The sequence below is a fragment of the Rhinopithecus roxellana genome, chromosome 5 (assembly GCF_007565055.1).
Source record: "Rhinopithecus roxellana isolate Shanxi Qingling chromosome 5, ASM756505v1, whole genome shotgun sequence".
Lineage (NCBI taxonomy): Eukaryota > Metazoa > Chordata > Mammalia > Primates > Cercopithecidae > Rhinopithecus > Rhinopithecus roxellana.
Genome location: NC_044553.1, coordinates 29530091 through 29553218, shown reverse-complemented (window position 1 = coordinate 29553218; position 23128 = coordinate 29530091). Strand labels below are relative to the sequence as shown.

Below are 23128 nucleotides of genomic sequence, written 5' to 3'. Positions count from 1 at the left end.
TCCAGCCTGGGTGACAGAGTGAGACTCCATCTTCCAAAAAAAAAAAAAAAAAAAACCCAAAAGAGGCAGTCTTTGTACACGCTGTCTTGGACTTATAACTTACTTTGTTAGATGATAACTTTTGCTAGTAGTTTTATTAAGTTGTTAGGGTCTGTGTTATCCCAGCTTCTTTCTGGGTTATTTTTTCCTCTAGGGCAGAATGCTTGCCAAGTTCCAGAATTAAGTAAGGAATTGGAAACTGACACTAGTTATAATTCTGAGTTAAAGAATCAGGCTGTGATCTACCCTATTTCCTTGCCTGGGGGTGAGTGCCTTTGTGACTAAGTATGAGAGTCTAAAAGAAAAGAACTAGACATGGTATGGTTTTGCCTAGGGAGGATGGTAATTTTATTGACAATATTAATTAGAATGTTAAGAAAAAATATCTTTGATAGGGTTTTTAGGTTATTACATTTAAAATATCACAGCTCTTTCTCAGCTATTTAGAGAAGAGTTGAAAAATTTCATGAAGGTTATATTTAATTGACATAGGGGAAAATGTAAGGTGGCTAAAGTGAGGATGACAGTAGATTTGAATTCCTTCCTTACTTGTAGTTTGTCACTTCTCAGTCACCTTGGTTGAGATCACAGAGTTGGATGGTTTGTATTTCCGTGGCTTCTAGTCTTTGTCAAGGCCTTTAAAAAGAGCACTGGTTCCCATCTAGAAGGCTGGGCTAATTACAGTATTTCAGAAAGCTTAATGGAATTTACGTTTACCCAGTTTAAGAATATACAAACTAAAGTTACTTTGCCTGGAATCATGTCACCTTAGGGTTTAAATACTAAGTCTTTCTTATCAATTGAATACTTTGCTGGCAGTTACATTTTGATTTTTTTAAGAAAATGAAAATGAGTATTCTTAATATATGCAGATTAGAAACGAGCTTGTGAAAGGAAAAATTAACTAAAAAGAGGGAGACTTTGGTTAAAAGGTTGATATAGAGTATTTCTATTATACTGTATGGCTTTATTTCTTTATCCATTTACTAGGGGTTGATGTTGTTGGCGTTGTCAAATAAAAGCACAGTTTGTATTTTAGTGCTTGGTTTTCAACCAAGTAAATATGTGAAACCTCCACAGTAACTGCTGTAATTTCTACCAGAGAGTCACAGTGTTTCACTGACTTTATTACTTCTAAGTTTCTTGTTCCTGTTTTGCTTTAGTGATTGATAACTGGAAGCACAACTTAAAACGTTTCCGGATGTATCTTCACCAATTTCTCCAACCCTTAGAATAGTGTGCTTAGTGCTCAATAAATGTTTGTTGAATGAAGTAACAAAATAACACGTGTAAGTAGTAATTAAAGTTGAAGTAAATGTTACATTATAAAGCAGTTAGAAGTAGTATGCTATAGCACTGAACATTTCTGTCTGAGATTTAAGAGATTATTGGTAATATGGAAAGTATAATACTGTACCTATCCACAAAGGTATATTTCTTTGTTTTGGTAGCTAACTGACATTCAACTTTCTTAAATGTCCATATTTTTACCCCATAATCTTACTTTAGCATTTTGAATTTTATTTTTTATTTTTATTTTTTGAGACAGAGTCTCGCTGTGTCACTTAGGCAGGAGTGCAGGGGCGTCATCTCAGCTCACTACAACCTCCGCCTCCTGGGTTCAAGCAGTTCTCCTGCCTCAGCCTCCAGAGTAGCTGGGATTACAGGCACATGCCACCACACCCAGCTAATTTTTGTATTTTTAATAGAGACGGGGTTTCACTATGTTGGCCAGGCTGTTCTTGAACTCCTGACCTCAAGTTATTCACCCACCTCAGCCTCCCAAAGTGCTGGGATTATAGGCATGAGCTACCATGCCCAGCCTGAACTTTATTATTGAATAAAATTATTTAGGAATTCAGTAATATTATGAAGTAGGTTGCATGGCAAGAAAACTGCTGAGTAATCAGAGGAGTGGAGGACCTTAGGCCTCTTTCGTTGGTCCTTCTGCCATATTATCTAGGAGTTACAGATTAAACTGTGGTAGTTTGTAACCTCATTATGTCACAGTTTTAAAATCTCCTAAGGAATGTACCTCAGGTAAGGAAGCAGATCTGTCTATTAGGGCTTGATGTTACTCTGTAGAGGAAGGAGCAATGCTGCTTGGGGAGTAGATTTAAAATTTCATATAGAGCATCTCTAGCAGGGACTCGAGGAAAGTGTGCTAGTGCTAGAGGATTATGAAAGAGTCAACCATTGTTGAGTCTTAATCTAAACCCCTGGTATTTTCTTTTTTCTTGCTTTTTTTTTTTTTTTTTTTTTTTTTAGGGAGCCTCACTCTTGCCCAGGGTGAAGTACAGTGGCACAATCATAGCTCATTATAACCTCAAACTCCTGGGCTCAAGGAATCCTCCTTGCTGTGCCTCCCAAGTAGCTGGGATTACAGGCATGAGCCACAGTACCCAGCTAATTCTTTCATTTTTTGTGGAGATACTGTGTTGCCCAGACTGGTGTTGAACTCCTGGCCTCAAGTGATCCTACGACCTCAGCCTCCCAAAGTGCTGGCATTACAGGTGTGAGCCACTGTGCCTGGCCTCAAACCCCAGTAATTTACTCAGCTCAGTTACTTAATTCACATGTTGTAACCCAAGATGGATAGTTCCATTTGGAATAATCAACAAATACTTTTGAATTGCTTATGGTATGTCATATACTGTTCTAAGTGCTAGACAGAACTATACTAGTGAACAAACTATACAAAGTCCTTTTTCTCATGGAATTTAAATTTTAATGGGCAGAGACAGAATAACACATACTATGTCAGGTAGTAAAAAATACATGTTCCAGATATTGCTTGTTCATAAACTATTCTAAAATTTACTGGCTTAAAACAACTATTGTATTGTGTCTCACAATTCTGTGGGTTGAAAAGGGCTTATCTGGATGGTTTATGTATTGGTCTCACTTGGGGGTCTCATTGGTGGCTGGACCTGGAGCCCCCAAGATGGTTCACGCTTCTGGCTGTCAGTTGGTCCTGGTTGTTGTTTGGGTGCTCAGTGGGGGCCTCAGTTCTTTTTTTACCTGGCCTTTCCCTGTGGCTTTGGCTTCTCACAGCACGGTGGCTGGTTTTCAAGAGGGAGCATAACAAGTGGGCAGAGGCAAAAGGTACAGATTTCTGAAAGCCCAGCCTCATAAGTTATACAGCATCACTTCTGCCACATTTTATTGATCAAAATAGTTCACAGCGGGGGGAAACAGACTCCATCCACCTTTTCATGGATGGGGGCAAGATCACATTGCAAAAGAGCACATGGGGTAGCAGATATTGTTGAGGCCTTCTATGGAAACATGATCTCCCATAATGCTATAAAAAAATTGAGCAGGTTAATAGGGGAATAGAGAAACTGGAACCATGTGAAGAGGTGGGGTATCAGAAAGTGCAACGTTACATAGAAGATCAGGCAGGGCCTCTCCCATAGGCAATATTTTAGATACCTGATGGAAATCAATGAGCCACAGGAGCCATAAGGACTTTTTACGGAAGAATATTCCAGGCAGAGAACAGGAAATGTGGAGGTGCTAAGGTGGGAGGATCTGTGATGTGGTCAAAGAATAGCAACGAGGGCAATGCGAGTGCACTAGAATGATAGAGGAAGAACGGTAGGGCGTGCGAATGATTCAGAGAGGAAGAGAGAAACAGATTTTGTAGCCATGGCAAAGACTAGGGTTTTTTTCTTCTTTTTTTTTTTTTTTGCAAAGACTAAGTTTTCTGTGAGTGAGATGGACGCCGTTGGAAAATTCTGAGCAGAGGAATTACATGCAGGTTGAGTTCCTTTATCCAACATACTTGGGACCAAAAGTGTTGTGGATTTCAGATTTTTCCAGATCTTGGAATATTTGCATACTTACTGGCTGAACATCCCAAATCAGAACATTCCAAATCTAAAATGCTCCAATGGGCATTTCCTTTGAGCATCTTGTTGACACCCAAAAAGTTTCTGGTTTTGGATCATTTCAGATTTTTAGATTTGGAATGTTCAACCTGTATATGTTCTAACTTAAACTTTTTTTTTTTTTTTCAGACGGAGTCTTGCTCTGTTGCCCAGGCTGGAGTGCAGTGGTGCAATCTCGGCTCACTGCAGCCTCCGCTCCCGGGTTCAAGCAATTCTGCCTTAGCCTCCTGGGTAGCTGGTATTACAGGCGCCTGCCACCACGCCCAGCTCATTTATGTATTTTTAGTAGAGACGGGGTTTCACCATGTTGGCCAGGCTGGTCTCTAACTCCTGACCTCGTGATCTGCCCACTTCGGCCTCCCAAAGTGCTGGGATTACAGGTGTGAGTCACTGCACCCGGCCGTTCTGAATTAAACTTTAAAAGAATGTTCTTCTAAGAATCTTTGGCTACTCTCAAAACACTGTTTTGAGAATCAGCTGTGAGAGGACAAGAGCAGAAGGAAGGAGTCATTTCAGTAGTAGAGTAATGCCATGTGGGATGATAGGTGTGCTGGGTGGTGAGAAGTGGTCGGAATTTGGCTATATATCAAGGTAGGACTGACAGTTTTCTAATGAGGGTGGATATGGGGTAAAAAAGAAGGATCAAGGATGGCTCCCAAAATGTTTACCCTATGCACCTGGAAACGGGAAGACTGGGGGAGGAGCAAAGTGGAGGTGAGGAAGACAAGACTTGTAATTTTGGCTATGTGAAGATGAATGCAAGAAAGTATCTGAGGAGAAAAGGTTACTAAATGTTACTTCCTCATTGCAGGTGTGACGTTGAGTGCTTCAGATCTGATCACTATGGTACGAGAACGAAAATGCATATTGTGCCACATTGTGTACAGCTCAAAAAAGGTAATAATGGAAGAGGGAGAATCTGAGGCTTTATGACTATTTTTTAAAGAGACATATGTTATTAATCGATGGGGCTTGACAATGTCTTATTTATGCTTCTTTCCTAAACCATAGTCTCCATTCCACTGGTTTCTTTCTCGTTACTGCCTCCTAAAGCCAGTACCTGTATTATTAAACTTCTGTCCATCCAGAATTTGAGGGTATTCAAAACTAGATGACCCAGGGAAATTTAGTAACCAGTTATAGGGAAGATACCTTAAAATTCCAAGGTTATTTGAAGTTATACTGCTTTCTGCAATTTTAAAATCATGTACTTGTTGATTAGCTAAGGATATAGCATTTGTTGTATGTACCTACATTCTGTTTATGCCTATGCTTGTGGAAAGTGCAGCGCAGCAGAAATAGTGTTAACAATATCCTAGATGTCCACAAGGTGGGGATGTTGCTCAAAGAAAAACTTTTTTTTTTTTTTTGAAATGGAGTTTTACTGTGTTGCCCAGGCTGTAGTGCAGTGGCACAATCTCAGCTCACTGCAACCTCTGCCTCCCAGGTCCAAGTGATTCTCCCACCTCAGCCTCTCAAGTAACTGGGATTGTGCTGCCGGGCATGACTGACTTTTGTATTTTTAGTAGAGACGGGGTTTCACCATGTTGCCCAGGCTGGTCTTGAACTCCTGACTGCAGGTCACTCACCAGCCTCGGGCCTCCCAAAGTGCTAGGATTACAGGCATGAGCCACCATGCCCGGCCAAAACATCTTTTTAGGACCTAAAATTGGCTGCAATTTGTGTCACTTTTTGCCTTTGCCTGCCTTTATCATTTGCTTTCAGAGTAGTGCTACTAGTTTAAATACTGAGGAATTTATTCTCTTTGCTTTTAAGATGCTTTTGATTGTCATTGGAAATTCAGAGAACTGGGAGGATCATGGGCTAGGTTAGCCAGGGAAGTGTGAGTGGAAGTGAAAAGCGACTAGAGTAATGATGGTTTAAGAGAAATGAGGAAGAGATATTTTAGGTAGGAGAACAACATGTACAGAGACAAATGGAATAGAGTATGACAGTTCTAGGAGTTGGCAAGAAGGCTCATCTGATTAAAACAGTTTTGCCTTGGGAATAGCAGGACTATAATTTGTAATTTAAGTGAAGACAGTTGATAAACAGTGTTGGATGCCAGATTGAAGGGTTGATTATGATCCACCAAGTAGACTTGGGTGGATTCTATTTTTTTTCTGTCTAGATTTCTGTTAGTGATGGAAAAATCAGTGAGATTTAAAAATCATGTAATATACCTGCTACTATTTACAAAAATAAAAGAATGCTCTTCTAGTTTTAAAAATTTGACGAAGGTTGACACAAATTGTAAATAAGTCAGAATTCCTTATGACTACTTTCAGGTTGGACAGAGGTAGGGAGAAGATGTGAGATGGATAGGCTGCTGCTCAGAGACGTGGTATCAGAGTTTCATGGAATAGCAGTCCTATCTTGGGATACCATGATTTTGTGATTTTGCCATTTTAAATCTTTTTGGCTCTTCTACTCTGGTTTCAAACATACTTTTATCTCTTCATACTTTTCCATGATCATAATGAAGTTAAATGAAGGGCTGGAATTGTCTACTCCTGCACTGGGAAAAGCTGATTGTAGTTTTTATTTATTTTCTTTCTTTTAAAAAAAGGAAAAGCTGGTTGTAGTTTTTTTTTTTTTTTTGCCCGCCCCCCCCCCCCCCCGCCTTTATTTTTTTAAAGCAAGGGAATGGCCTGCTTTAAGTGAGCAGTATGATTTAAGAAAATAACAAAATGGGTTAGTTGGAAGGGATAACTGATACTTACTTTTAGATAGGACTATGAACAATTGGTGTTGAAGCTGTGCTTTTCTCCAATTTCCCAGACTAGTGTAACTCTGGTTTCTCCAAATACACTATGGAGGAGAAAAGGTTCTAAGTGACTTGAGTATGGGGAAAAGCTGTGTGAGATATCCCTGAGTATCCTGAGGCCCATTGACAGATAAAAGACTGAGAAGCCCTGGAGTTAAATATATGTATATCATAGAGATGGAATCTCACTATGTTGCCCAGCTGGTCTTGAAATCCTGGCCTCAAGTGTGAGCCAGTACACCGGGTCATATTTTTTGTATTATTCAATGTTTTTCACATGTGTTTAACCATGAGTTCCCCCCTCTCCTCCAACCAACCCAGCCTTTAAAAGTATAATACTGATTAATATCCAAGGCCTAAATAGAAGCCTAATACATGAGAAGGAATGCATTTGGGCTATTACCTTAATCCTGTGCCTGTGGATCTTTCTTCTTATTATTATTATTTTTTGTTGTTGTTGTTGTTAAGTTTTGTTTTGAGACAGGGTCTTACCCACTGCTGGAGTGCAGTGGAGCCATCTCAGCTCACTGCAACCTCTGTGTCCCAGGCTCAGGTGATGCTCCCATCTCAGCCTCCTGAGTAGCTTGGACTACAGGCGTGTGCCACCACATTCAGCTATTTTTTAATCAAAAATTTTTTGTAGGGAGGGATGAGGTCTTACTAGACTGCCCACACTGATCTTGAACTCGTAGGCTCAAGTGATCCTTCTACCTCAACCTCCCGAATACTGGGCTTCCAGGTGTGAGCCACTATGTCTGGCTGAATTTTTTCTAATGATTTTTGAAAGCTTGGTTGTCTCACTGTTTACATTCATTCCTTGGAGCAGGATGGGAGAAGGTTTGCATGTAAATTTAGGACAAGATTAGTGAAGTGTTTTAAAAAAATCAAAAGTCACATTAAAACTATTAGTGGGTGATAACATTTTTATAGTAAGAAGAATCAGTTTTTATATCAGACAAACGCATTTCAATGAATGCTGTTTGGTCAGGAAAGGTTTTGTTGTAAGGAACAGAACTCACTTAAATTTAGCTCAAGTAAAGGGGATTAGGCATATTGGTAAGCATCTAAATCAAGGAAGAATTGAATAACAGGAAGCATAAAGACTTCATATATATCTATATATATCTATATATATTTTATATATATCTATATATATCTATATCTATATCTATATCTATATCTATATATATATATTTTTTTTTTTTTTGAGATGGCGTTTTTGCTCTTGTTGCCCAGGCTGGAGTGCAATGGCACAACCTTGGCTCACTGCAGCCTCCACCTCCTGGGTTCAAGTGATTCTCCTGCTTCAGCCTCCTAAGTAGCTGGGATTACAGGCATGTGCCACCACACACAGCTAATTTTGTATTTTTAGTAGAGACAGGGTTTCACCATGTTGGTCAGGCTGGTCGAGAACTGCTGACCTCAGGTGATCCACCCACCTCGGTCTCCCAAAGTGTTGGGGTTACAGGCATGAGCCACCGTGCCCCGCCGAAGTTGTGTATATTAATGGATTTTTTTCATTCTATTCTGTCACTAACTTGTCTTAGTTTTCAAGTCTGCAAGTGTTAATTTTAGTTACTGGCCAATCAGTTGTGGCTAGAAGAGGTAATGTGTAAAGCTACTCTCTCCTTATGAAGCATCTGTAGAGATAGGAAGGAAACAATGGTCATCTTCAATAAAATTGCCATTTAAAAGAAGTGTTTTGGCCGGGCACGGTGGCTCATGCCTGTAATCCCAGAACTTTGGAAGGCCGAGACGGGCAGATTACCTGAGGTCAGGAGTTCGAGACCAGCCTGGCCAACATGGTGAAACCCCATCTCTACTTAAAATACAAAAAATTAGCTGGGCGTAGTGACGCATGCCTGTAATCCAGGCTGCTCAGGAGGCTGAGGCAGGAGAATCTCTTGAAACCTGGGAGGCAGAGGTTGCAGTGAGCCGAGATCGAGCCACTACTCTCCAACCTGGGCGACAGAGCGAGACAAATGACCTGTATATAATGAAAAAATGTCAGTGCACCCAATGCTTACAATGTGACATGGTGTTTGAAGCATTAGCTTTGGTGACAGATCTGCCTGGGTTTGAATCCCACTTTGACCACTTGATTATTTGTGACTCTGAGAGGGCAAGACTGAATATTTTGTTTGTTTGTTTTTTGAGACAGAGTCTCACTCTTATTGTCCAGGCTGGAGTGCAGTGGCACGATCTCGGCTTACTGCAACCTCCGCCTTCCCGGGTTCAAGCGATTCTCCTGCCTCAGCCTTCCAAGTAGCTGGGATTACAGGCGCCCACAACCAATGCCCAGCTAGTGTTGTGTGTGTGTGTGTGTGTGTGGTTTTTTTTTTTTTTTGTATTTTTAGTAGAGACAGGGTTTCACCATGTTGGTTAGGCTGGTCTCAAACTCCTGACCTCATGATCCGCCTGCCTCAGCCTCCCAAAGTGCTGGGATTACAGGCATGAGCCACTGTGCCCAGCCTAAACTGAATATTTTCACACTTAACCTTTAATGCCTAGCTCTATTCTTGGCATATAATAAGAACTTGATAAATATTCGGTGAATGAATGAGTTAACTTCTCTGCATTCTTCAGCATGAAATTAATCATACTTCTTCGGCAGTATTTTGCAGTTCAAGTGAGAAATTGTTTGAGGGACTTCACACAGGATGCAGTAAACAGCAATAACACAACAAGTGTAGTAGCCCTTTATTATCATAGATGTGAATACCCATTCTCTATGGCATTCTGGCTGTATATACTGTAGAGTGACAAAGGGATAGACATTTATAGCTTTTTGAGTTTTGTGCATGTGTATGTGCACATGTGTGCGTGTTTTTTTCTTTTTCTTTTTTTTTTTTTTTGAGACAGAGTCTTGTTCTGTTGCCAGGCTGGAGTGCAATGCACAATCTTGACTCACTGCAGCTTCCGCCTCCCAGGTTCGAGTGATTCTTCTGTCTCAGCCTCCTGAGTAGCTGGGACTATAGGCACATGCCGCCACGCCCAGCTAATTTTCGTATTTTTAGTAGAGACGGGGTTTCATCATGTTGGCCAGGATGGTCTTGATCTCCTGACCTCGTGAGCCGCCCACCTCAGCCTCTCAAAGTGCTGGGATTACAGGCGTGAGCCACCGCACCTGGCCATTTGCATGTTTTTAAGTGGCAGCTTTCCCACATATTTTCTTCCCTCTAAGGATGGAAAGGAGGGAATCTACTATAAATGTTCAAACTTATCATTGGAACCAAACAAATCCATTGGGGAAGTGAGGGAGTGGACAGTGAAGATAAAGGAATAATTAAGCTGCTATGTTCAAGGCATTTTTTTAAAACTTTCTTATCTAGCATAGAGAGGCTCTGTTATGTTTGTAACTCCTATCTAGAATTGATGTATCTATCTATATTCATTCAACAAATGCTTATTGATGACTCTATGCTAGCCCTGTCCAAGACATGGGTAAAGTAAGAGTTGTAGCTTACTCTTGAGAAACTATGGATAAAAGAAGCCAAATAGTTGAAAGGTTGAGTGGTTTGACAGGTTTTTTTAAAATGAACTTTAGTAAATTCTTTATAATGGGATAGAATTTAACCTACTTAGTTTACTCGTAAGTCTTTTGCTTGCTAAAGACAGTACTTTCTAATCTTTTTGGAAAGCCACTTAAATATGTCTTTTTAAGAATTCTTTTTATTTAAACATGAAATATATTAAACACAGTCAATTATTAAGGAAATGATTTCAGTATTAAATTGAGAATAACCACAAACATATGTTGACATAAGGAGTTTGAGCCTCAATTTTTGATTGAATAGGAACAGAGGAGTTTTTTCAAAGCAATCCTGCTTAGTTTTAACCTACTTTCTTTAATTTTGAAGGAGATGGACGAACACATGCGGAGCATGTTGCATCACAGGGAACTTGAGAACCTGAAGGGCAGGTATGGGAATGGCTCTCTTCCGTAAGTTTGTGAATATGGGTGGATCTGAGTGATGATGGTGCCTGTCCGTTTGTTTTGCAGTACTCCATCATAAGCAAATGTTGTCTTGTGGTGTAGAACAATCTTTTAGAATTAATACAAAGTATAGTCAATTTTTGGCATTCAAAAGAAGATAAACTCGGATACCTTTGGGCATCTCAAATATGTGAATTTGCAGCAGCCCTATCAAGTAGATTACAACAAAGGTGAGTTGGGATGAGCTAACTCTCTCTTTAGTAAGCTTTGTCATTCCTACCTGCCAGCCTTACAACTAGGACATTTTGTATTTTTACTTCAGCAGTGTTACACATTACTGCATGCCATAAACATTTAGTATTGCTGAAATTGTCTGAAACATCCAAAGTCTGCTAGATAGCACTCAATCTCATTGGTATAAACAAAATTGAAATATAAACCTTAAGTGTATTTAAGAATGCTGGCCAGGTGCAGTGTCTCATGCCTATAATCCCAACACTTTGGGAGCCCAGGGTAGAAGGATTACTTGAACCCAGGAGTTTGAGACCAGCCTGGGCAACATAGCGCAAGACCTTGTCTCGACAAATAAAGAAATTAGGTGGGTGTGGCAGCTAATAGCCTGTGGTCCCAGCTATTTGGGAGGCTTAGGTTGGGAGGATCACTTGAGCTTAGGTAGGTCCAGGCTACAGTGATTGCACCACTGCCCTCCTGCCTGGGTGACACAGTGAGACCCCGTCTCAAAAAAAAAGAATAAATAACGAAGAAGAATGCTCTTCTGTGATTTAAAGCTTGAGATGTTTAAGGAAAGGAAATCTAAAAGTGGACACCTTTAAAAAATGAAATGTAGGCCGGGTGCAGTGACTCATGCCTATAATCCCAGCATTTTGGAAAACTGAGCCAGGCAGATTGCTTGAGCCCAGGAGTTCAAGACCAACCTGGACAACATGGGGAAACCCCATTGTATTAGTCTATTCTCATGCTGCTAATAAAGACATGCCCGAGACTGGGTAATTTATAAAGGAGGGAGGTTTAATTGACTCACAGTTCCACGTGGCTGGGGAGGCCTCACGGTCATGGCGGAAAGTGAATGAGGAGCAGAGTTATGTCTTACATGGCAGCAGGCAAGAGAGCTTGTGCAGGGGAATTCCCATTTATAAAACCATCAGATCTCCTGAGGCTTATTCACTGCTATGAGAACAGTATGGGAAACTGCCCCTATGATTCAGTTATCTCCACCTGGCCCTACCCTTGACATGTGAGGATTATTGCAATTCAAGGTGAGACAAACCATATCACCTGTCTCTATGCCCTACCCCACAAAAAACTCCAAAATTAGCTGGGCATAGTGGTATGTGCCCGTAGTCCCAGCTACTCATCAGCCTGAGGTGGGAAGATACTTGAGCCTGGGAGTTGGAGGTTGCGGTGAGCCAAGATCACACCACCACACCCCAGCCTGGTGACAGAGTCAGAACCTGTCTCAAAAAAAAAAAAAAAAAAAAAAGTAGCATGTATGTATATTCCATGTCTTTTGTCTATTTGTGATTTCTTTTTTGATGTATTTGACTTCTGTCAATTTGAAGTTTGGAAACAGGATAGATGGAGAAACATTGGGAACCTAGGAAATAGGAATTATATCTTATCCCATGAATAAAAGTTAAAAAGTTAAAAGTTTTTTTGTTTTTTGTTTTTTTTCTTTGAGATGGAGTCTCGCTCTGTCTCCCAGGCTGGAGTGCAGTGGCACCATCTTGGCTCACTGCAGCCTCCGCCTCCTGGGTTCAAGCAACTCTCCACCCTTCTGAGTAGCTGGATTACAGGTGCGCGCCACCACGCATGGCTAATTTTTGTACTTTTGGTAGAGACAGGGTTTCACCATGTTGGTCAGGCTGGTCTCGAACTCCTGACCTGGTGATCCGCCCGCCTCGGCCTCCCAAAGTGTTGGGATTACAGGCGTGAGCCACTGTGCCCGGCCAATAGTTACAAGTTTTGATCAGGATGTCAACCTAGGTCATTTGAAATTTATTTTTTTATGACCCGCAGTTTAAGATTCTGTGGGCAAATTAATGTGTTATTAAACTTTCAGCATCTCTTTAGCCTATTAGTGGAATTTTTCCCTGCCCCCAGTCTCTTACTGTGTGAAGGTTAGGTCTTAGCAGCAATATAAAGGAGACTCACTCAAATTTAGTATGGGGAGCCCTTATTATTTTTAATACATACTTTTTTGAGACAGGGTCTCACTCACTCTATCACCAGACTGGGGTGCCGTAGCGCAATCACAGCTCACTGCAACCTCGAACTTCTGGGCTCAAACAATCCTCCCATCTTAGCTTACTGTGTGGCTGGGACTACAGGTGTGTGCCACCACACCCTTTTGGCTTTTAGTTTTGGCTTTTATTTTTCGTAAAGACAGGGTTCCATTCTGTCTTTTTTTTTTTTTTTTATAAATTTGCTTTATTATAAGTGTGCGAAGATCTTAATGCCATTGGCAAAAAAGCCATTTCTTTATTAGAATAGTTCAAGCTCACTCTTGCAACAAAATAAACCACATTCCATCAAGACACAGGAAAAAGGAATGCAGGGATTTAGGAATGCTATACTTGCTTCTCTTCAACTTTAGCAGAAAAAGTTGGAAAGTTCTTAAGATGTTCCCGACAGTAACTATGTTGTCTTAAGCAACAGGATCCTGGGGAGAGTGGAGGTCTGATGCATGGGCCTTCAAGTTCTTCTCAAGGTGTTTCATCTTCTCAGCTCGGGCACGATGTTCTCGGTGAAACCATGCCAGGCACAGGAGCATGCTCTTCACCCGATTCTGTACACTGGGCCGTCCAAAAACGGTGATTTCGACTAGGTTCCCAGAGCCCACTATGTCCACTGTCATCAGGGCCTGCCTCGTCCACTCCATTTCTGGAATCATGGCTCTGTCCGGGCCAAAGAGCTCATCTGCCAGCCATGCCTCCAGGTAGAACACCAAAGGGTCTCTCAGTTCCTGCACCGGAAACCACCAAGCTCCATTCTGTTATTTGGCTTTTATTTTTTGTAAAGACAGGGTTCCACTCTGTTGCTCAGGGTGGTCTTGAATTCCTGGGCTCTAGCTGATCCTCCTGCCTCTGCCTTCCAAATTGGTGGAAAGACAGGCATGAGCCACTCTGCATGGCCAGAAGCCCTTATCATAATGCCTTGAATATGTATGATCTCTACCTCATTAACATTCAAAGTCTATGAAATGCAGTCAACTTTTGATTATGTGGAGTATTTTACTTTAAAATCCCATTTTCTTTTTCTTTTTCTTTTTTTTTTTTTTTTGAGACGGAGTCTCGCTCTGTCGCCCAGGCTGCAGTGCAGTGGCGCGATCTCGGCTCACTGCAAGCTCCGCCTCCCGGGTTCACGCCATTCTCCTGCCTCAGCCTCCTGAGTAGCTGGGGCTACAGGCGCCCGCCACCACGCCCGGCTAATTTTTTTTGTATTTTTTTTTAGTAGAGACGGGGTTTCACCATGTTAGCTAGGATGGTCTCGATCTCCTGACCTTGTGATCCGCCCGCCTCGGCCTCCCAAAGTGCTGGGATTACAGGCTTGAGCCACCGCGCCCAGCCTAAAATCCCATTTTCAACAGACTTCCTTCTAGAGTTCATTAAGGGTTACTTACCTGCCACCCGACCCATCTGCACTACATCGTTAAACAAAACAAACAAGGTCAGTAAATCTAGTCTGTAGGAGAGAAGCCCATTGCATTCAAAGATTAATGACTCATTTATTTCAGACATCACTAATCAGCCATTTAAAACGTTTTAAAAAGTTTGGGCTGGCCGCAGTGCTCGTGCCTATAATCCCAGCACCTTGGGAGGCTAAGACAGGAGGATCACTTGAGCCCAGGAGTTCGAGACCAACCTGGGCAACATAGTGGGACCCCGTCTCTACCCAAAAGTAAATAAATAAATAAATAAATCTATAAATAGCCAGGTGTGGTGGGTTGCACCTATAGTCCAGCTACGTAAAGATGCTGAGGCAGGAGGATCCCTTGAGCCTAGGAGTTCGAGGCTGCAGTGAGCTATGATCGTGCCACTGCACTCCAGCCTGGGCGACAGTGAGACCCTGTCTCAAAACAAAACCAAGTTTGGTCACATAAGACTCATGTTTATAATCAATGCAGAATCATAAAAAGTTTTTTAAAAAGTAAAAGTCTTCTCCCCACCCCACTGCCCTTTCCCCTCTAAATCCTATTTCTCTCTTAGGGGAGACTCAGTGGTTGGTGTATATCCTATCCAGATCTCTTTCTGTGTATTTACATACTTATTTATTTATTGATTGATACGGAGTTTCACACTTGTAGCCCAAGCTGGAGTGCAGTGGTGCGATCTTGGCCCACCGCAACCTACGCCTCCTGGGTTCAAGCGATTCTCCTGCCTCAGCCTCCCAAGTAGCTGGGATTACAGGTGCGCGCAACCGCGCCCAGCTAATTTTTTGTATTTTTAGTAGAAACCGGGTTTCGCCATGTTGACCAGGCTGGTCTCGAACTCCTGACCTCAGGTGATTCACCTGCCTCGGCCTCCCAAAGTGCTGGGATTACAGGCGTAAGCCACCACGCCTGGCCTATACACTTATATTTATAGATACACATTTTGTTTTGTGATATTAACATAATGAATCACATTGTCATTTATGTTTTGTTCTGTAGTGTGTTCTTTTCCACCCATGCAACTACACTGTGCCATGGAGATTTTATCTACCATTTTAAATTATTTGGATCACAGTAAAATAATTAGGAAAAAGGCACTAAAAGCCTCCCTGAACTGCCAATAGGAATGTCAGGTTTTGTACCCTAACTCATTTTCTTTAGAGGATAGCCTTTAGTACTTATTTACTCACATATTGGATATAGTGTTCCTGACCTGTAACAAATTATGTTACATATAAGGGAGAAGACAAACAGGTAGCAAGAAAAAACAGCTTACAAAATTATAGGAAATCCCATAAGATCTCAAAAATTGTTTACTGGCTTGGAGCTTTTACTGTAAGGATGGTCTTCACCAGCTTGTACCATAGGGACAAATAATTATCAGTCATTATTTCTTTACCCTGTTATCCTGAGTTTGTGATTATTTCCTCTGGATTTCATTTTTAACTACTGAGTTTCTGACACTGAGACTTCCTTTTGCTCTGTGTAGTTGTGTCTACAGTTTTTGGTTGTGATCTGGTTAAGAATTGCAAAGTACGTGTTGTTTAGGCTTTGCATGCAAGCTTGAATAAGCAATAAGTAACTGGTCTTATTTGGTTCACAGCTGTGGACATGTGAAATATTTCCCTGTTTTTTCCTAATATACTTCTTCAAATGTGTGGGCCGTAAGTAGCATCTTCAGATAGAGACTATTAAAAAGGCACAATCTTTATTTATTCAGCAGCTGTTGTCGGGTAGTTAGAGCAAGCTTAATAAAGAAAAGCGTATGGAGAGAGTATCTCAAGACTTTGCATTTCGCACATGAGAGGAAATTGTGTGGTAACAGGATGAAGCTAATTTAGGCCCTCCTTTAAATGCCCTAAGGAAAATTATTGCCTTTGCTAGCCAAGGAGCAAAGCTGTACATTTCCCCCGTAATTATTTTATTTATTCACACAGTGTAGGATTTTAACTGATTATTAATAAATGTCAAGTAGCATCATTAAAATATTATTTAATTTGCTATTAGGTTTTTAAAATGTGGTTTCCCAAACACTATATGTTGAAGCATGAATGCCTGTTGTGTAGAGAACAGAGGTAAATATGCTTACTCCATACACACTTGAATTTTCAGAAGATGTGGTCGCATAGAGAAAGAACAGGGTGGTCTAACCGCATCTTCTGAAAACACAGATGTGTGTGGAGGTCACCGTATTACCTCTTTACACTTTTTGAAGTTTCTTATAAAGTTTTTTTTTTTTTTTTTGAAGTTTCTTGCAGAGTTTCTATTTTAAACTGGATTTTATTTATAGGAAAATGTTAGGGATTTGGTTTTTTGAAAAATCATTTTTAGTATTAACTTTTTTTTTTTTTTTTTGAGATGGAGTTTTGCTCTTGTTGCCCAGGCTGGAGTGCAATGGTGCAATCTCTGCTCACCACAACTTCCATCTCCTGAATTCAAGTGATTCTTCTGCCTCAGCCTCCCAAGTAGTTGGGATTACAGGCATGCGTCACCACACCTGACTAATTTTGTATTTTTAGTAGAGACTGGGTTTCTCCATGTTGGTCAGGCTGGTCTTGAACTCCTGACCTCAGGTGATCTGCCCACCTCACTCAGCCTCCCAAAGTGCTGGGATTACAGGCGTAAGTACCCAGCTAGTGTTAACTTTTATACTGCACTTACTGCCTGTGCCCTTCTGGGCAGGGTCTCTGATTTGTTCATTGTCAAATAATTTTGGAACTATGGTTATATTCTTTCTCACTAGGATTGCAAAATGGTTTGAAAATGTTCCACTGTTAAGAATCCAACATATGTTTGTGCTTTGGGGGTTGCAGGGTGTGTGGGTTTATTATTATGGATGTTTATTTTTAACAGTTAAGTTCTGCCTACTTTATGCAACATTCCTTAATATTTTGGAAAGTCAGTATTGCTTTCTAGTTGTGTCTTTTAAGAGTGAGGGGTTTTGGCCGGGCACGGTGGCTCAAGCCTGTAATCCCAGCACTTTGGGAGGCCGAGACGGGCAGATCACGAGGTCAGGAGATCGAGACCATCCTGGCTAATACGGTGAAACCCCGTCTCTACTAAAAAATACAAAAAAAAACTAGCCGGGCGAGGTGGCGGGCTCCTGTAGTCTCAGCTACTCGGGAGGCTGAGGCAGGAGAATGGCGTAAACCCGGGAGGCGGAGCTTGCAGTGAGCTGAGATCCGGCCACTGCACTCCAGCCTGGGCGACAGAGCGAGACTCCGTCTCAAAAAAAAAAAAGAAAAAAAGAGTGAGGGGTTTTGATAGATAGTTTGAGCATTAGACAAATTCTCTGCATTTTAGAAGTAAGGATAAAATCAGGAATTTTATTTTAAAATACTTTTTGGGGATTATACTAAAGTCCCTAGTTGAAAGATGTCCCTGGTACTGCAGTATTCAGTTTAGCATTCTGTGAGTTTTTAGAGAGAAAAGTAGGCTAAGATATTTTCAGTAGTTTTAGAGAGTTTTAAGGCAAAAAATATTTTCTTTTTCTTTTTTTTTTTTTTTTTTTTTTGAGACCAAGTCTCACTCTGTTACCCAGGTTGGAGTGCAGTGGAGTGATCTCGGTTCACTGCAGCCTCCACCTCCCAGGTTCAAGCGATTCTCCTGCCTCAGCCTCCTGAGTAGCTGGGATTACAGGCACGCACCATTGTGCCTGGCTGATTTTTGTATTTTAAGTAGAGACGGGGTTTCACCGTATTGGCCACGCTGGTCTCGAACTCCTGACCTCGTGATCCACCCACCTCAGCCTCCCAAAGTGCTGGGATTACAGGCTTCAGCCACTGCTCCCGGCCAACAAAAAGATTTTCTAACTGGAAAATTGAGTTGATTGGAATGTTTATAGTGTAAAGGAGATATTGTAGATTTGTTACAGTCCTCAGACTGTTCTCATGCTGCCCATTGTGATAGATTTATATAATTAACTTCTTTGTGTGTTGCTTTGAGAAACAGCTTGTTATTAACATTCAGTTGGAATGAGCTACCATCAATTTAATTGCTTGAGAGAAAAGTATCAGTATCCCTGGTAAACTGGAGAAAGTTGAGGATTACTCTTTTTTTCTTTTTTTTTTTTTTTTGAGATGGAGTCTCACTCTGTTGCCCAGGCTGGAGTGCAGTGGCGCGATCTCGGCTCATACAACCTCCGCCTCCCAGGTTCAAGTGATTCTCCTGCCTCAGCCTCCCGAGTAGCTGGGATTACAGGTGCCACCACCACACCCGGCTAATTTTTGTATTTTTAGTAGAGATGGGGTTTTACCAGGTTGGCCGGGGTGGTCTCAAACTCCTGACCTCAAGTGATCCGCCTGCCTTGGCCTCCCAAAGTGCTGGGATTACAGGCATGAGCCACCGCGCCCGGCCGAAGATTATTCTTTAAGTGTATAAATGTAGTAAGTGCAGTTGAAAACCCTCAGTAAAAGTAATGTATCTAAGTACCTGTGGAATTATAATATTGATATTCTGGGTAATCAGGTATTGATATTTTTAGGTAACCTGGTCAGAGCACATTAAAATGAATCTTAAAAATGTCAGTATTTGAGGTTACAAAGTCAAAAAAACAGTGAAAACTTGCAAATTTTCTCAGTTTTTCTGAGCTCTTCTCCATGATCCTTACAAAATAAGGAACAGTGTTTTTTTTAAAACTTACTAGGCAATGTTTGAGTGTTTAGACTTTGTCGCCCTAGATAAGAGTGACTATGCTAAGTATTTACTAGAAGATAGTTTCTGTTACAGGTCACCTGAATATTCATTTTTAAAAAAAAAAAAAGAAAGAAAGAAAACACCTTACCAAAAAACAGCATGCCTAGAATTTAGCTGTTTTTTGGTAAGGTTTTTTTTTCTTCTTCTTCTTTTTTTTTCTTTTAAGATGGAGTCTCGCTCTGTCGCTCAGGGTGGAGTGCAGTGGTGTAATCTCGGCTCACTGCAACCTTTGCCTCCCGGGTTCAAGCGATTCTCCTGTCTCAGCCTCCCGAATAGCTGGGAATACATGCGCACGCCACCACACCAGGCTAATTTTTGTATTTTTAGTAGAGATGGGGTTTTACCATTTTGGTCAGGCTGGTCTCGAACTCCTGACCTCATGATCCACCCGCCTCGGCCTCCCCAAGTGCTGGGATTACAGGCGTGAGCCACCAAGCCCGGCCTTTTTTTTTTTTTTTTTCTTGAATGAATATTCAGGTGATCTGAAACAGTAACTGTCTTCTAGTAAACGAAGTGCCCAGTTTTGAGGGTCTCTTCTGGTTGATTTATGTAAATTCTGCCTATGTCTAGTTAGGTATTTGTGAGGGAAAGATGGAACAGAGGTGCACGCGTGTGTATGTGTTTCTGTCTGGACAAAGACGGCATGTCTTCTTGGGTTGTTGGGTTTTTTTTAATAGATTGGCATAGGAAGTGCAAAAATATAACTAGTCTGAATCCAAGACACATGATACAGAGTTAAGCCAATTTGGATTGTTGAATGGATACTGCTGTCTTGTAACTATGGTGTTCAGATGTTTCTCATAAATGACTGTGTAGTCAGCTGACCCAGTCAAGGGATTTCCAGAAGCTAAAAAGCAGTTAAATTATTGATCTGCTACAGCTCTGGACACCGATTCAAGACTTTGGCTTCTGAAGACTGGCTAAGTGAGATTTGCCATGAAGTATGTAAAGTAAAAAAACAAAACAAAGCAAAAAAGTCTGCCTAGTTTAACTAAAAACCTGGTTTTGCATCTCTCTGAACTGTAGCATTTTCTGAAACTTGAGAAAACACATTTGCTTGGCACAGCTGTTAACTTCCTACAACTGAAATGCTTTCCATTCCCTTTAAAATAAGCCCTTCTGAAGCAGAATGTAGATCACATGTATCATCCAGACCAAAAAAGTTTGCCTGGACTACTCCTGGGTCCGGAATCCTCACATTCCAGGCAGAGCTCCAGCTGTTCCGATTTAGTTACCCACTTGGGATTGGCTGCGCCACCTGCTCTTGTTTCCACCCCTTAACTTTCACTGGAAGAAAGCTCTAGACTGAAGATTAAACGTAAGCGCTGTCACCAGGCCTTCTGAGTGCAGCTGGCACCATGGGTGTGCTCCAGAGCAACTTCTGCTTGCTCTGAGCCCCCTGCCCTGCCTCCCCTTTCACCATGTTTCCTCTGACAAGATTTTAAGTACAGCAATTCAAGAAGATTTCTCCTCCTAAACGACATTTATCTGAAGTGTATTGCCTCTTGATTGCTGGAAAAGAATCTTAAACTCATTTCAAAAGTAACTTATAAACAAACTTATTAAAAGTGATGAAAGGAGCATTGAAATTAATTAGCACTAATTTTTCACTGTGCCAAAGTGTGCAGTGTCCTTCAGAGGAAACGATAGCAGATCTGGTGAGTGTGCCATGCCAGTGGGGAGAATTGAATGTCCCTCATCTCCCTCTTTCCCTAGGGACATTAGTCATGAGTGCCGAGTGTGCGGGGTCACAGAAGTGGGTCTTTCTGCATATGCAAAGCACATTTCTGGCCAGTTGCACAAAGATAACGTTGATGCCCAGGAAAGAGAAGATGATGGAAAAGGAGAGGAAGAGGAAGAAGATTATTTTGACAAGGAACTCATTCAGTTAATAAAGCAAAGGAAAGAACAAAGTCGGTAAGTAATTGATTTTTTAAAAAGCCTATCTATAACAGAACACAGCAGAGAATACATTTTATATCTTTGTACTGTTCAGCCCATAGCATTTAAACTTAGGTATAAAGTTTAGCTGGAGGTGGTTGTCTTATTAATCAAAGGGCAGTGGAATGCTTTCCTGAACTACTGTATTATCTTCTTAAAAAAGCAAACTCAGTATTGTTCCTACGTAAGCTGTAGCCACATATCTGAAATTTTTGCCATGTTGGTAATTATGTTGAAAATGGTTTTGTTGGTATCCAAATCTTTTTTTTTTTTAAGATGGAGTCTCACTCTGTCATCCACCCAGGCTGGAGTGCAGTGGTGTGATCTTGGTTCACTGTAACCTCTGCCTCCTGGGTTCAAGCAATTCTCCTGCTTCAGCCTCCTGAGTAGCTGGGATTACAGATGCCCGCCACCACGTCTGGCTAATTTTTTTTGTATTTTTAGTAGAGATGGGGTTTCACCCCATTAGCCAGGCTGGTCTCAAACTCCTGACCTCAAGCAATCTGCCTGCCTCAGCCTCCCAAAGTGCTGGGATTACAGGCGTGAGCCACCGTACCTGGCCAGTATCCAAATCTTTTGAATACCAATAAGTTTTTATTTGGTGTTTAAATTTTCTAGTGGAAAGGTGTTAGAATATAAGCTTCATTGTATAAATTATATAGTACATAGTATAGTCTTATTGCCAAATAACATTTCTTAGGAAAATGTTTTTTGACTGGTGTGAATTAACGTGGTGCGTCTGCCAAATGTGATTTATCTTTTTGTCTTTGAATCCCCAGTGACTACCACAGTGCTTTATTGAGTAAATTTTTTTGATAGTGTCAAGATCATTTAAGCAATATAAATTTTCTAATTTGTACTGCATAATTTCATACCTACATTTATACATTCAGGTATTAGGCATTTATGTTTTCACCTTACTGTTTTCTGGTCTAAAGAGTTTAATTATAAAATTTGTTAAAAAGAGTTTAATTAATGAGGTAGAAATTTTCAGATGTGAGGGGAAGAGAGAGAAGCACTTATGAGGTGGGATAATTTTTTAAGTCCCAGAATATGAAGAGAATCATTTCAGATTCTAAAATAAACATTTAAAGCTTATTCTTGAATACTAGTTATACCTGGTCTGTACCTCCTTTTTAGTTAGAGGCTTGGCTATAAAAAGGAGGCTTTTACTCTGTGTGTTTAAAATTTTTTTGCCGGGAGGCATGGTGGCTCAAGCCTGTTGTCCTGGTGCACGAGGAGATGAGGCCAGGGCTACAAGACCAGCCTGGGCAACATAGGAAGCCCTTATATATGTAACCAAAAAAAAAAGAAAATTAAAATTAAAAAAAAAGTTTTTTGAACAAGTCCTTGAAGGAGACTTTCTTAGTCTTAAAATATCAATAAAGGGTGAGCATCCGTAATCCAAAATCTGAAAATGCACCAAAATCCAAAACTTCTGAGTGCCAACATGAGGCCATCAGTGGAAAATTCCACACCTCATTTCATTTTACAAAATTATTTAAAATATTACCTAAAATTATCTTCAGACTGTGTATAAAAGGTATATATGAAACATAAATGAATTTTATGTTTAGATTTGGGTCCCATTCCCATAGTATCCCATTATGTATATGCAAAAATATTCCAAAATCCAAAGCAATTTGAAATGCAAAACATTTCTGGTCCCAAGCACTTTAGATGAGGGACACTCAAACAACATGGTTGTTAAATCATTTAGTAGCTTAGTCCTTCAAATGACATTTTCGTTACTTTTAATATAGTTGCAGTTTACTTTCTCCTACTTTAGGCAGTTGAAGCCTCTGGGAGACTAACTTCTATTTTGTTCTTACATACTAGTGCCATTATTAGCTTTATCTGTGTAAATAATTAAACAGTAAGACAGAATAGATTAGATATTCATATCATAGTTACTATTTTTTGAGTCTTTTGATATGCCTCCTTGGTGACCTATTTATAAAATAATCTACTTCTTCTTTTTTTTTTTTTTTGGAGACAGAGTGTTGGTCTGTCACCCAAGCTTGAGTATAGTGGCACAATGATACCTCACTGCAGCCTCAACTTCCTAGGCTCCAACAGTCCTCCCACCTCAGCTTCCCAAGAAGCTGGGGCTACAGGCATGCGTTGCCACCATGCCTGGCTAATTTTTCTTTTAATTTTTATTTTTGGTAGAGATGGGGTTTAGG

At 40.8% G+C, this 23128-nt stretch overlaps 2 protein-coding genes across 3 annotated transcripts in view; one reads left to right on the top strand and one right to left on the bottom strand.

Moving 5' to 3' along the window:
* The window catches only part of ZNF106 (zinc finger protein 106), a 77571-nt gene that overhangs the window by 13444 nt on the left and 40999 nt on the right, over positions 1-23128 (top strand). The window contains exons 2-4 of one of the 2 annotated variants that reach the window (XM_030930422.1): positions 4744-4829; positions 10560-10621; positions 20718-20918. In XM_030930422.1, coding sequence (XP_030786282.1) covers positions 4776-4829; positions 10560-10621; positions 20718-20918 — 317 coding nt within the window. In that variant the 5' untranslated portion in view covers positions 4744-4775. The remainder of the gene's footprint in view (positions 1-4743; positions 4830-10559; positions 10622-20717; positions 20919-23128) is intronic. The other variant, XM_030930423.1, reaches the window with a different exon arrangement.
* LOC104665268 (oocyte-expressed protein homolog) lies at positions 13066-15671 on the bottom strand. Its single transcript, XM_010367032.2, has 2 exons — positions 15624-15671; positions 13066-13646 (listed from the first exon to the last, which is right to left on the bottom strand). Exons 1-2 carry the CDS (start codon positions 15669-15671, stop codon positions 13302-13304), a joined length of 393 nt encoding a protein of 130 aa, XP_010365334.1. The 3' UTR covers positions 13066-13301.

Bases quoted from the DNA above. Each gene is read 5' to 3' on its own strand.
- LOC104665268 (XM_010367032.2), bottom strand. From the start codon at position 15,671: ATGGTACAAGCTGGTGAAGACCATCCTTACAGTAAAAGCTCCAAGCCA. The intron at 13,647-15,623 runs GTAAACAATTTT...GCCAAATAACAG, and splicing joins ACAGTAAAAGCTCCAAGCCA to AATGGAGCTTGGTGGTTTCC.